General features: G+C 40.7%; 1 protein-coding gene across 1 annotated transcript in view; it reads left to right on the forward strand.

Annotated features, from left to right (window-relative positions):
- Positions 1-14,766, forward strand: part of LDAH (lipid droplet associated hydrolase) — a 114,869-nt gene that overhangs the window by 59,764 nt on the left and 40,339 nt on the right. Inside the window, exon 5 of the mRNA XM_054992747.1 lies at positions 10,619-10,859. Coding sequence (XP_054848722.1) covers positions 10,619-10,859 — 241 coding nt within the window. The remainder of the gene's footprint in view (positions 1-10,618; positions 10,860-14,766) is intronic.

Consider the following 14,766-nt stretch of genomic DNA (forward strand, 5'->3'; position numbering starts at 1 on the left):
AAAGTTTTCAGGCTTTCTGTCAGGAGAGTTAGTTTGGTGCCAAATCTTTTTCTTTCAAGTTAACTACTACAGAGTAGCAAATGTAGTGTCAAAGGAACACTGAATCACAGGTGTGTATGTTCTAAGGCTATCCTGAGAGAATTAATCTTAAGTTTTACATGTTGTACAAAGACTGAGGATGAAAGGAAATAAAATGGCGTACCTTTTAGAATCATAAGGAGAACATTTGGATGATTGAGAATGACTAACAGCTGGACTTTTTGTTAACTGGCATGGATTGCCTTAACAGTAGTAAATATTTCTCATTTTATGGAAATCACTGATTGCTTTTGAAAAACAAATGATATTTCTTTAGTTGGATGAAAATGTCCAGAACATATTAATTTATAGATTGCCCCTTCGCAAAGTGGAGTTTGGCTGATTTGTTTATAAACATGCCTTGATAGCCTAGTGTATGAACTTAGATGCAAACTTGATTTTTTTGACTTAGGGAATGGTGTTTGATATTATTTATACGGAGACACCATTCTGCTGATTCCCCATACCGCAGACAACAATGAAGGTGCTCACTACAAGTAGTTTATAGTCTTAAGTAACAAAAGAGTCCTGTAATGAGAGAGAGTGAGTACTTTTTACCCGTTATCTCATTGTTTACTTGACTTCAGCAGTTGGTGAAAGATTAAAAAAACACAACGTTTGAAAAATCGTAGTAATATTTGCTACATATTCCACATATTAGAGGCCAACTCATACATAAGCCTGTACATATGTGGGTACGGTCAATGAGATGTGGGGGAGAGGCTGCACACATAGAAGGTTGAATCTTCCAGCGCATTTACACCAGAATTTCACCTGAAGACCTCAACTTACATGCTTCCCCCTTCCTATGTTCCTAAGGGATAGGGGCAGGGGTCATTCCATAGGAAAAGAGCTGGGGCACTCATTAGCATAACTCATTAATTTGGCCCAAAATGGCAAAAAGGGGCTGAAAATGGCCGGAAAGGGTCCCAAAATGGTCAGGATTGGGCTGCTGCTGAGCAGGAGAGTGATCCACCACCCGTCAGAGGCCCGATCTGGGCTGTTTCGGCCCCGATCCAGGGCAAAACGGGCCCAAAATGGCTGAGAGTCAGGTGGGCAGGACCACCTGTTATGTGACCTCTTTGGGGGACTGCTGGAACTGCATTCCTGTGCATTCCCCCTCAAAATGAGCCCTAGATAGGGGACCCCTAAGAACAGCATTTCAGGGGGCAGCCTGGGCTGCAGCAGGAAGGCAGAGGAACTAAAGACACATACTTCCATAGTTGAAAGGATGTAGTGGAGCCAAGTCATAGACTATAAAGTGTTGTTGATCCAGCGGAGTTAGCTGTGTTAGTCTCTGGACTCAAATCTTGCTATTCTATTGCAGTCCAACATGGCTACCCACCTGAAACTAACGGTACTACATATTGCATTTCCTATGTGTAGCAGAAGACATAAGCCAAAGACATGTTTCTGAATGCCACAGCTGGGCATGAACTGGCCCATACACCTGCACTGAGTTTTTTATAGTTATGCTAACATGATCGTTACACAATAAGTTTAATTAGCCCAGTTGTTGAACATTCAAATTTATTGTCTTTTCACCATTCAATGATTAGAAATTTCATCTTGAGGAGTTGTTTCAACTCATAATAATAAAAAAAGAACTTATAAAAGAAGTGGATGGAGTCATCAGCAGTGTAGGGCATCCTGGATAAACAGCAGAAAAGCTGGAAGTTGCCTCATTGTTGAAGAATGAGCGAGTATAAATTCAGCATTTACAGCCCTCCCATAGAGGCTGCCAAAGCACTGCTTCCTTGTGACATTGCTGCATGTGGGGAGCATAACTTTTTTTTTTTTTTTTAAATTTTTATTGGGTTAGAACATTAATATTTTTAATGTTTTACATTACATTACATTCAATTTTCCCCTAATTTTTCGTTTCTAACCCCCTCCCTTTCCCCCCCTTTTGTTGACTTCCAACAGCTTTCCCACCCTCTGTCCCTTTTCCCTTACTTCTATTAACTTCCTCTGTCTAAAACAAATATATATTCTCCATTATATTAAGCAGTACATCTTTAACTCTTTTACTTATTATACATCCAAACTATACTTCTTTAGATAAACAATTTGTCCCATTTTCCAGTTTTGAATATTTCTATATATCATAAACCATAAAAATTTCCCACATTTAAATCAAACAATTTGATTTGTTCTCTATATATTAATCATTTCTTCTTTTTATAGTATTTCTATATAACTCATCACATAGTCAGTCGTTTTAACTCTTCTATACCTTCAGTTTGGTGCATATAAGTCTTATCAAGTAAAAAAAATATTGTTAATTACTCAATCCTCATGTTTAAACCGTTAATTATTCTCTATCAATATTCTATCAATTAACCTTTACATATCTATATATATCTCAATCACTTAATTAATCTAACTGCTTATAAATTCACATTTCTCTTCCTCCCCCGGTAAAGTCACCCCTCTCTTTTATACTTTTATTATACTTCAGTAGTTCTCAAACTGCCACAGTTTTCCTCCCACCTCCCACTTCTTCTCCAGATATTGTTTCAGCTTCTCCCAGTCTGTGTTAAACTGCCCTGAGTCCAGATCTCTCAGTTTTCTTGTCATCTTATCCATTTCAGCCATATACAGCAATTTGTAGATCCAATCTTCAATAGTTGGCACTTCTTGTACTTTCCATTTCTGCGCATACAAAAGTCTAGCTGCTGCAGTCATATAAAATATCAACGTCCTATGATGGGCTGGAATTCCCTCCATTCCCAAGTTTAGCAGCAGGAGTTCTGGGTTCTTATTTATTTGAAACTGTAAAATTTCACTCATTTCTCTTATTATTTCCCCCCAGAACTGCCTAGCTACCTCACACGACCACCACATATGATAGAGGGAGCCCTCAGGGAGCATAACTTTTTAAAATCATTTTACCACCTGCTTCTTTCCTGTTACATGCATCCTCCACATACCAGGAGCACCACTTCCAGTGATCTGCCATGTTGCCATGCACCTGCAGGCAATTAAGAATGAAAGGCTTATAAACTGTATATTCATCATTGTGGTGTATCTCTCACGTTTTGCTGGGGAATCTCCAAATGGGTTGAACTGATCTATTAGGATCTAATTAGTGGAGCTATTTGTTTATACTTAGCTTTCTCACCATCCACCGTGCCTCAAGGTGACTTACAGAATGGTGCTAACCAGGCATGGTACAAAACAATTAAAATGTTGTCCTAAAAATTTAAATACAGGCAACCTGTTAAGGTACAACATGCAATTTCACAGCACACTGCCAGGTGCAAAGAAAAAAGACACCAACCTGCAAAACAAAAATTCTTTACCTTGCCTATGAAAGCAGGCCAGCAGGGAAGCGCTCCTAACCTTCAGGAAGCTATTCCAAAGAGTTGATGCTACTGCTGAAAAAGAAGATTGCATTCACGCTGTAGCAGATCAAAAGTTATGGACCTGTATGAAGGATGGGTCCATTTTTAATTTTGTTTTCATCTCACAGCGATCTTACCTGATAAGACAGCTGCCTTACAGAGTGCTTTAAGGTGTACAACACATTCATCTTGCCGCTGGGATGAAAAGGCAGAATTGTATTTCCATGATACTAGTGGTTCTGTCTTCCCAGAGCGAGCTTTAAACAGATGGTGATTAATGTGACACTCCGGAGTCAGAAGTGGATCATAAATTACCATTAAACGCATCATTATGTTATCTTTAAAAACTGCAGCAGGTTTCACCTGACAGATAAGAACTTTTCTTTTGCCAAGGCAGCAGACGAACAAGGAGGTAACATGGAAATATATAAAAATTAAGTGTTATCTTTGACAGAGAAACAACAATAAATTTCTTCAAAGAGTCAACCGTCTATTATGAGAGTTCCCCAGTGTGTTTCCTCTTAGGCTTCTTACTTTAAATCATGCTGTACATTTACATGATACAGATTTTTTAAAAATATACGGATCAGTGCCCCATTGCTTCATGAATTGTACTTGAATGCAGGGGTCGCCGCAATGGATCAGTTATAAAAATAATGGATTGCTTCCTGTTTTTGCCAGCTGATTTGATCAGAGGCTGAAGTTTATTGGGAAGTGCAAGTTACATACACGAGATGGAATCCCAAGTCATGCATTCTTTTCAGTAGATGGGTGATTACATTAACTATTTGTGTACCCCCCCGCCCCCCACGCCCCAATAATTCAAAGCAGGTTATTCACCAACAGCAAACAAGCTCTGAAGTAATTTCCTTCTTGGAAGTGGAAGTGAACCTCAACCATCACTGACAGTGTGTGAGCTAACAAGCAATTTCTGAGCTGGCTCCAGTTTCTGACGATGTAAGTTTTGTCAGTGAACTCAAATATCATCAGATCTAAATTTCAGCTCTGTTATCTCTAAATCAGCATGTGTGAGATAAAAGTTGGCAGATGGAAAATAAGATCCTGCCTGTTTTCCCAGCCAGTGAGAAGTAGCCAAGTTACAACAGAAGCGGGTGTTGTAAATTGGTAGAGTGATGCAAATAATTTGGGTGGCTGGACCTGCCTACATTAAAAATGAACATGGTTTACATAACCTTGACAAATTTTTGAAGGAAAATCGATCGCATTTCTTACCTGCCTTTGTTCCTGTCTCTTTCCGCCTCTCTGTATTTATTTCAAACATATGTCTGCCTTTTTGCTTAAAATACTCCAAAGATCCTGAAAATTATATCAAATCACATGAAACAATTTGTAAACTTTGTAAAGCTGTAACAATAAAAAACAGACACAGTAGCAGCAAGAGCTCCATGCCAGAAATGAATCCTCTTAGATTTGTATCAAATGCTGTAATAATAACGATAATAATAACGATGATAATAACGATGAAGATGATGATGATGATGATACATTCGGTTTATATACTGCCCTTCAGGACGACTTAATGCCCACTCAGAGCGGTTCACAAAGTATCCTCACAACAAAACACTCTGTGAGGTGGGTGGGGCTGAGAGAGCTCCAGAGAGCTGTGACTGTCCCAAGGTCACCCAGCTGGCTTCAAGTGGAGGAGTGGGGAATCAAACCCGGCTCTCCAGATTAGAGTCCCACACTCAACCACTACACTAAACTGGCTCTCTGAACACATGTAGCTGCCATATTCTGAATCTAACCATCTGTTCCATGGAGGGGGGGGGGGTAGGCAGGACAAGAGAATCGGTCACCCCGGGTGCATAATTTTTAGGGGGCACCATGCCGAGGTAACCCTGTGCTTTGTCTGTGGGAGGCCACCCACAGCACCCTGGCTGCCTGCCATGCCAACAGGGCAGTTGGCTTACTGGGTGCTGAGCTGGCTGTCCTGCAGCCAAGGAGGGCTGCCTGGTAAGGGGTGGGGAGGCAAGCAGTAAGGGGCGGCTGCACCCCATGCAATGATATCACTTCCTGGAAGTGATATCATCACGCAGTCCCGGGAGCTCATGCATGCGTGTGTGGTGCCAAGGGCGCCACCTCCTGCTGGGAGTTGCCTCAGGCGCTACCAAGCAACACTGATCATCTGTCTATTAAGATCAGTGTGGTCTACTTAGACTAGCAGTGGCTCTGTAGGGTCACAGGTAAGGTCTTTTCCGTCACCTACTTTCTGATACTTTTAACTGAAGATGCTGGGGATTAAACCTGGGACCATCTGCATGCAAAGTAGATACTCTACCAATGAGCCATGGCCTCTCCCCCAGTATAGGGGCCATGCACGTCTCTCTCACAAAGACTTCTCATAATGTCGGCTCTACAAACTGAGAAAACTCTTGCTACCCTTCAGATGACTTCTGACGTTGACCTCAATATTTGAATAGGTTCATATGGGAGAAGGTGATCTCTGTGATATCTTAAGTCTCCCAATGGTCTAAGTAGTAATTCAAAAATATGAGAAAAAAAGATTCTCAGTGCAAGGGCAAGAGCACAAGGGCTTTTGGCCCACAGCTCTTCGTTTGGGGCATGCAGCTGAGGTGCAGGCATCACCTGTACCAGGTGGAGGATGCTAGAGAGGAGGAAGAGCTCCACCAATTAATTACCTGGTTACCAGGAGCATCTGGAATGGAAACATTACCTGTTGGATAATGCTTACCTAAAAGCACCTTAGCCCCGGACTGTTGTTGGAGTTCTCTGCAGCCACATGCATGTTAAATATGTGAAAATGTGGTTTGAGGGGCGTGGATAGGGACTATAGAGTTTACTACTATGTACTTTCTGTTGCTGTAAGTATGATCCTGCTGGATAGTTCCTATGTCGTTTAATGTCAGTCTTCGAATTGCTTATACTCTTTTTTTTTCTTTTTTTATTAAAACCAAATACAACAAAATCAACAGCTATAAATTTTGTACAAGGTAGACCACCTACAAGCCAAGCCAATTACAAATAGACAATCTAAATACAATCAAAGTAATCAACAGTCTCCAGGGGGAAAAACCTTTAAAAAAGATCATATCTTTGTAAATTGGATTATCCTGAATAAAATCCTGTTCAGCCAAAAATTGCACCAATAGGCCCCACATTGCCACAAAATTACTGTGGGCCTTCTCAGAGTATGGTTGTGTAGTACCTACAGTAATCTTTGCCATAACAAAGTAAGACCATATGTGACCCATCCAAGCATCAATATGGGGTGGAATTGCTTACAGTCCTTTTAAGCATTTCTTCAACTCTGTATTGGATTCTTGTTCGTTTTAAATCTTTGCACGTTTGCATTCATGTACCCTATTACACTGTTAATTGAAATGTCTTTCAAATTGACTGTATTTATTCACACTGTACAATCCGCCTGGAGTCTCAGTGAGACAGGCGGGCTATAACAAACAAATAAATAAATAAATGTGAGAGGGCTGAGGCTTGGCAGGCAAAGAGGCCGAGCTAGAGAGAGAGTGGTTGCTGTAGTCGAGACAGATGACCTCTAAATAGTGCTTTAATAGGCTTAGAATCTAAATTATCATCTTGTTTCTTGTGGATGACAACATTTACCAAGAACCTGCCTCACCTAAGTGCGTACAAAAGCGTACACGCATGTATACGAAGGTATTCTCAGTTGTTATTGATAATGGATTCCCTCTGCTTTGAAGAATAGCCAGAGCGCCGGTGTGAACGTCTTCTGAAAACGTTCCTTAATTTTTATCATTTGACTGGCCTTTGGCAAGGAGCAGGGCTAAAAAGGGGCTGAACATTTCTTGCCTCAGTTGTATCACAGGGAGCTGATTTCATATTGATTTTGCTGTGAGCTGTGCAAACGTTCTGGAAGAGATGAGGTAGAATTCCAGACATTTGAAAAAAAATTGCACTAAAGCACAGCATTGGAATTGCTTTCTGGAATTTTATTTCCTTCACTTCCTTGAGTCACTCTGGTAGTTTCTTTCAGGGCAGGCATAGCATGCCAGTCCTGCATCTGTAGGTTGTGATGTGCCCGAGAATGGGACAGAATTGGCCTCCATCAGAAGCTGATCCGCTTCTAACTGAAATGGCACAGAAGTACCATGTAATCTAATATCAGTATTGCATTCCTCTGCTTCAGCTGTTGGATGTCTTGAAGGGGAAAAAAGAGGCCCGGGATAGATTTTTCATCCAGAATGCATTTTACTTCATCCAGAACCAACACAGTGTGCGCTGGATGTTGTACAGAGTTCTTACTAATATAATTGTGTTCCTACTTTGCACTAACTGAACAAAACCTTGGTAAATATTCCTGTCCTAAAGCATGATATGGTATAGGCTCAGAAAGTTTTCAAGTTTGTTTTTCATTATAAGGCCGTATCCATGAAAAATAAGCCACCAAGCAAGCTGCCTACCAAAATTTGCAGGAATTTGAATTAATCTGAAGGACTCCCTGCTCACTTTGGATACGAAACTTTAAAATAATGTATAAACAATATATAAATCTGTCAAACTTGTTGTTTATTAAGCTAAATGGTGGTTATAAGTAAGAGATTGAACTACATATCAGGAAGTTGGTAGTTCAAAACTTGTTAATGACTAAGACTGAGCTTCTAATCGGGAAGTCTTTGTGTTAAATCTTGGCTACCTCACAGGGTGTTTGTTGAGGGGATAATAATAGCATACTTTGTAAACCACTCTGAGTGGGCATTAAGTTGTCCTGAAGGGTGGTATATAAATTGAATATTACTACTACTACTACTACTACTACTACTACTACTACTACTACTACTACTACTACTACTACTAATGATTAGGAGTCTAAGAAAGTCTTTGGACTGAATTTTACCTCTCCCAAGAATTCACTAGTCTAAAGCAAGCCATTCTCTTTCATACACACACAACCCGAAATAAGGGGATAACACCTTACAACAAGATTCTCTATTTATTTATTTAGATTATTTTCACTCCACTTTACAACATTGTAGCTTACAGCATTGTTCTCCCACCGATTCCATTTTATCCTCAAATCGACAACTTGATGACCATAGGAAGATACTCACCAATGCTTGTTAGGATTTTGTTAAGAAGGAACGTGCAGTGAATAATTTGGTCTCTTAGAACTAGTTAGGTTCTTCTGGTTGTTTTGCTCTAGCAGGGGACTCTCTCCTTTTTGTTTGCCTCTCTAAGAACTTAGTCTGGCACACTAACTTCTCTCCATGTTGGCACTGTGTAACCACTTCATTTGAAAGTATTTATGTATCATTCACTGTAACAGGATAGTGGCCAACCCTACGCTGATCACCAAAGGAGCACAAAGACAGCCGCAAAAAGCAGCGAAGTTTCTGCATGCCTTGTGGAACCCTCAGATATATCGAAAGATAAGAGCTTCACCTTAGCAGCCTGTTCCCCGCACTCCGACCCCAACATCTTTAGATAATTTCACTATTACTATTCACCTGCTTGTAATGGGAGTTCTCCTGCCGATGCTCCCATTTTCCCTACACTCGATAAAACAGTGGAGCAGAATTTGGAGGAGGGAGCAATGTCGCAATGCTTTAGGATGTCCCAGAAATGCTTTGAGTTTGCCATAGAGTTTTGGGGGGGGGGGGATTCGTAGTATTGTGACATCACTTCTGGGTAAAACTCAAAACTATTTTAACATTTTTCAATGCTTCCCCTCCCTTGACCTGCCCCGCAAAAGTTCTAGGAAGTTGGGGGTAGAGGCCTGGTGGTCCTCTTCATGAGGGAGCTGGATTTTAGGATGTTGGGCTTTAAAGAGCAACCTCACTGCTTTCCTTCTTCAAAATCAGCAGCATGGCTGAAAATCCCAGAGCTCTGAAATTTTTGCAGGAGGGAGCCCACAGTACATATCCGTGGATTCTTTTAATCTTGTTCTCGTCTACTTTGTAATAACGCAGTTTCCCTTTGGGGTACATGATGAGCAAACGAAAAACGGCACACAATTTTCTGCTGCAATCCCCCCACTCATTAATATCATAATTAAATAAGACAAGGAGTGCTACTTTCAAGAATGTGCCACTGAACATTAGAAGAATGGGCAAGAGAACAAATACAGGAGAAGGGCTGGATTAAATCATCTATTCTAAAGCTGCGTCTGCAGCTCTGGAGGCCCCCAAAAGTGAGAGCTCAATCCAAAGTATCAGGGAAACTGGAAAATGTGTAAACTTGCAGAATTTGAAATTACTTTTTGAAATTTTTGTCAGGAAGCAAATGTGCGTGTATTTTAAAAATATATGTTAATGCTTGTGGTTAACTTTTAAGGCAGTTATGCTTAAGAACTTATTTGTCAATTTGATGGTTTTGCCTCTTTGTTTTTTTAAACTGTGATGTTGCATGAAGATGTTTTAAATGTCGTTACATGAAGACGTTTTAAATGTTCCATTGTTGTTTATGTTGAACAGAACCTGAATTAGGAAAGAGAAATAATAAAATGCATGGGTTTTTTTTGTAGAAATAGGAGCTAGGAAAATTTGCTTGAGATTTCCCTTTATCCCTCAGCCAAAATGTATTTCAGCTCTGTGACAAGCAGGGCTTTCCGTTCCCTTGTAAGAAAGCGAAATGTTGTGCCCATCCATTTCACTTTCCTTGGCTGTTTGTTCTTCTACAGAAAGTAGGACACATACATACATGTTACATGTACATCGCAACATGAATGATTTCTGATTAGGTCTCCAACAGCTCCAATCTGTTCTGGGAGCTGGAGCTCCCTTTCTGGACTTTGCTCTTATTCATTCCAAAAAAGATACCCAACTAGGCCCATTCCCTCAACTGCAACTAATGTGCAAGAGGTGGGTGCACATGTGCGGGCCTGGATTTCTGAAGGGAGGATATGACCAAGATTACAGCAGGGTCAAGCAGAAGGAACTTCAGAGCAGGTAAGCTTTTCTAGGGAAAATGTTAATAAAATTTAAGAAAGGCTTGATCCTAAGAAGATGTGCTATGGCCAATTGGATCTGAATATGGGAACAGTCTGCAGAATCTTGAGTTGTTCGGGAGTGGAGAAAACCTTTCATCTTAAAGTGGTTTAATAAACTTTAATGCGTTTCCCAGAAACTTACAACTGGGGTAAAAAAAACTTGACTTGTTAAATAATAAGTGATTCATGGGATAAAACTTTTCCTCTGTATCATGCACTTACAGCTTACCCGTCCATGTGTTTTCAGGTTCTCCGCTGCGTGATGCTCTTCCCTACAATAGAGCGCATGGCGCTGTCCCCTCAAGGAAAGTTCTTGTCACCCCTGCTGTGCCAGCTTCGTTATATTCTTTACATGCCGATATTCTTGATGACTCTTCTCCCGGAAAGAGTTAAAAGTTCCCTCGTGCGCTTTTTGCTACGGGGACTAAAATACCAAGATGAATCTTCAATAATGGCTTCTCTAGATCTGGCTAATATGGACTGTATGGGTGAGTAGAAGATGCAGTTTTTAACTAAACATTCTTACACTACTTTGGCAGGTAGGTGGGCATAAGGAAAATTGACTGTTTACAGACTTCACTGGCTGTGGCCAATGTTATTTTATGGTTTTGAAGATTTCAAAAGCCTTTTGGGTGTTTAGCTGTACTTATGTACTTTTTAAGTTAAGCAACATAGAATGAAAACATTACAAGGAAATGAAAATATCTCATTTCCAAACACTGAATGCTATGTAATTGGTGAAGGGAAAATAGATGTTTTTTCATACATAATAAGATCTCAGAAGTTAAGCAGGGTTGGCCTTGGTTAGTAATTGGATGGAAGACCTCCAACAAAGACCAGGGTCGCTAAGCAGAGGAAGGCAATGGCAAACTGTCTCAGTCTCTTGCCTTGAAAACCCCAGCAGGAGTTGCCATAAGTCTGCTTATGAGCCAGTTTGGTGTAGCGGTTAAGAGCGTAGGACTCTAATCTGGAGGACCGGTTTTGATTCCCCACTCTTCCACTTGAAGCCAGCTGGGTGACCTTAGGTCAGTCTCAGCTTCTAGGAGCTCTCTCAGCCCCACCCACCTCACAGGGTGTTTTGTTGTGGGAATAATAATGACATAGTTTGTAAACCACTCTGAGTGGGCATTAAGTTGTCTGGAAGGGAGGTATATAAATCGAATGTTGTTGTTATGCTATGACTCGATGGCACTTTCCACCACCAATAACAGTAGTATTGGTATAGGAAAACTATTTTTAATCCCATAAGTGTACAAGATGTAGTTTACTTTCATTAACTCTGAAATTATGGATTCAAATCCTTCATAGTGCAAAATAAGTATGGCCAGTAGAAGTAGGATGCCTGATCAGGGCAGCATTGGAGTAGCCATGGCTCAGTAGTAGAGCATCTGCTTTGCATGTAGAAGGTCCCAGGTTCAATCCCTGACATCTCTAGTTAAAGGGAGCTAGTAGGAGGTGATGCAAAAGATCCCCTACCTGAGACCCTGGACAGCCATTGTCAGTCTGAGTATTTATTTATCTGCATTAGGCAATACTTGGCCATGATGGACTAGTGGTCTGATTCACTCTAAGGCATCTCCATGCGGTCCTGTCATGTTCATGAGGAGGTCAATCATAGGTGGCATAATCTCTGATGCACTTCCATTTTAGAGCTTCTTTTGCCCCACCCAGTTTCTGTAACCCTCGTTGGGTTGCCCTGTCTCCCCCCCACCCCCCGCCGCCATGCCTGTGGTCAATTGTAGAGCAAGCAGGGCTTGTATTATCAATTATCAGTACTCTGCTGAAAAGACAGATACTTCCTAAGACGCAGCATGACTGCCTGTCAAAATTAGTCTGTGAAAGGATGGCCTTATTTTTAAGCTGCCTTTCTGCTCAACGTCGGGTTCTCAGCAAACAATAAAAACATTAAAACAGGATTAAAAACACATAAAATATATATTAAAACAATTAAAACAAAACACATAAACAGGAAAAACCGTGAATGGGAGGAAGGGTCAGTGAGAAATCAGTGAGGGAACGCCAGATGAAAAGGCAAAAGTCTTCACCTTCTGGCAGTGATAGAAGGGAATAGATAAAGCTCTTCAGGAAGGGAGTTCCATAATTTTGTTGTTCCCTGTTCTGACAGCCTCCATTTCTGGCTAACTATAAATTTTGTCCATATTGGATCAGGCCAGACTGCCCGTATCCTTTGCTTTTGTAGCTAAATATATTAATATTTGTAGCTGGAAATCTCAGCTACAGCTATGGATTTTGTCTAGCTAGAGGATTTAAGGGATTAGCAATAAAAAGAGAAGGGTGATGCTTAAATAGCAGAGATCTGGAATCATGTTTTATGAGGTGTTTCTCTCTCTTTTGACCAGTATGCAGACCAAAGTATTCCTGTATATTATTCATCATCTCTTTAACTTTTTTCTTCATCTCCCTTCCGTTTTCCTGGTCGTCTTCTCTAGCTGACTTTTGGTTGCTGTTTAAATTTGGTGTTGAGTGTGTTATCAAAATTACTTATGATATCAGTTCACTAAGATAATCTTTATAGTTCTGTATAAACTGTGGGTGGAAAAGGAATTAGGGTCTATCTTGTTATTTCTTTTTTTCATATTATGAAATGTTCATAAAGATGTTCATAAAAATCAACAATATTCTTTATTTAAAAAATAAGCAATTGAAATTTGCTGTGAGCATGCATAGCAATCTTCTGTGTACTTGGGGCCCTCTGCAGTCCCCATACTGGGACAAGCCAACCCAGCAGGCTGTATAACAAAGTTACATCAAAGTAAGAATCTAACCAGTGTCCATTACATGTGCTAAGATGCTATGATGACATAGACTGGTACATCAGAGAAACAAACATGCTTCTGATAAGATCCCCTCATATGGCAGCTGAGCCGTCAAATCCACAAAGATGAATATTACTTCTTTTCCTTACAAGTGAAACCGGTTTTGTTTTACCTCCCCTTGATTAAAATCTGGTAAAGCTACTCAAGGCCAGATAAAGTTTCTTTTGGAAGTGTATGCAGCTCACTGCATGTCAACTGGGCAGTCTCTGTATAGTGATTCATTCCCTAGAGATCACCAACAGGCCCTTGGAAATGGACAAACCCAATTTCAGCACAGTTTAAATAGAAGCAAGGGCAGGCATAGCTTTAGTCTCTGTATTAGGCTCTGTTGTATGTAATGGGAGGGTTGCCACTGGCTTCAGTAGAAGCAAGCTATTCCTCCTAGGTCTGACAAAACTAATTTCGGCCCCAAGGGGGGAAATGTAATTGTATTAGGGTTAAGCTCTGGTCATACAACTCCGCACTGGGAGCTCATTTGATTCTGGTACTTACACCATTTCAAGATTCTGTCCTCTCTCCTTGACGGATTTTGAAACCTCTTTACGTAATGAGCCCATGTTGAGAATGACTAGTTTTATTTGGCTGTACTTTGCTCGGCTGCCTTTAAATAAAATTAAGGACTCGTTGATTTCAATGAATGGCCTTGCTTGGAAATGAATCACTGCGGTTGACTGAGTTCAAAGGAAATGCCCACAAACATTAAGACTCTGAGAAAGAGAGAGAGAGAGAGAGAGAGAGAGAGAGAGAGAGTTTTATATAGCAACAAGCTCTTAGACTTTCCTGTATAGGTCTAAGTAATCTAGGAAGTGGCATGGCCCATAGCATATGCTTCAGATTAGCAATAACTGACAGTATCTTGGTCAGCAATCTTGCCTATTTTAACTCAGCTTTCCCACTCTACAAGTTTGTATAGCAAAAGAAAATGGGGGGGGGGGGACGTTGCTACGAGCATATCCTCCTGCCCTTTAATAACCTGTTAGGTATGGTTCAAGAATATTCGGCAAATGAATTTATTCCTCTTCTCAGGAAGTTTGTGTCAACTCATTAAAATATATGCGTGTTACCCTTGGCATAAGCAACTGCCTCGTTGCTGTAATTGTAATAAAAGCCAGGATTAAGGGGGGGGTGGGGATGGTAAAAGTTTCCTTAAAAGTAACGTGTCTGCTAGAACAAAGTAACCTGCCAGGGACTTGTTACCGCGTCCAGAGCTTACTCACAACAATATGTTTTCTCTCCTCTGAAAAGGAAATGAGATTTAGAAAACTTAATTATAACAAGGCCTAAGGTTCCAGGCCCCATCTCCACCAAGGCCAAGAAGCAAAGCGCCATTTAGAGGGAGCAGGGCCTGTAGCAAGATCTTGGCTCTTGCCATTGGCTTTGGTAGAATCGAGACTTTGCTGCTAGCCATGCAGGAAGACTCTGGAAGGACCAGATAAAATACTTCCCTGCTTTAGAAAACGGCCATAGATCCACAGGAGGTAGCTGTGTTAGTCTGTAGTTGCAAAATAGTAAAGAGTCCAGTAGCACCTTTAAGACTGACCAATTTATTTGTAGCATA

The sequence above is a fragment of the Eublepharis macularius genome, chromosome 1, assembly GCF_028583425.1.
Source record: "Eublepharis macularius isolate TG4126 chromosome 1, MPM_Emac_v1.0, whole genome shotgun sequence".
NCBI classification, from domain to species: Eukaryota; Metazoa; Chordata; class Lepidosauria; order Squamata; family Eublepharidae; genus Eublepharis; species Eublepharis macularius.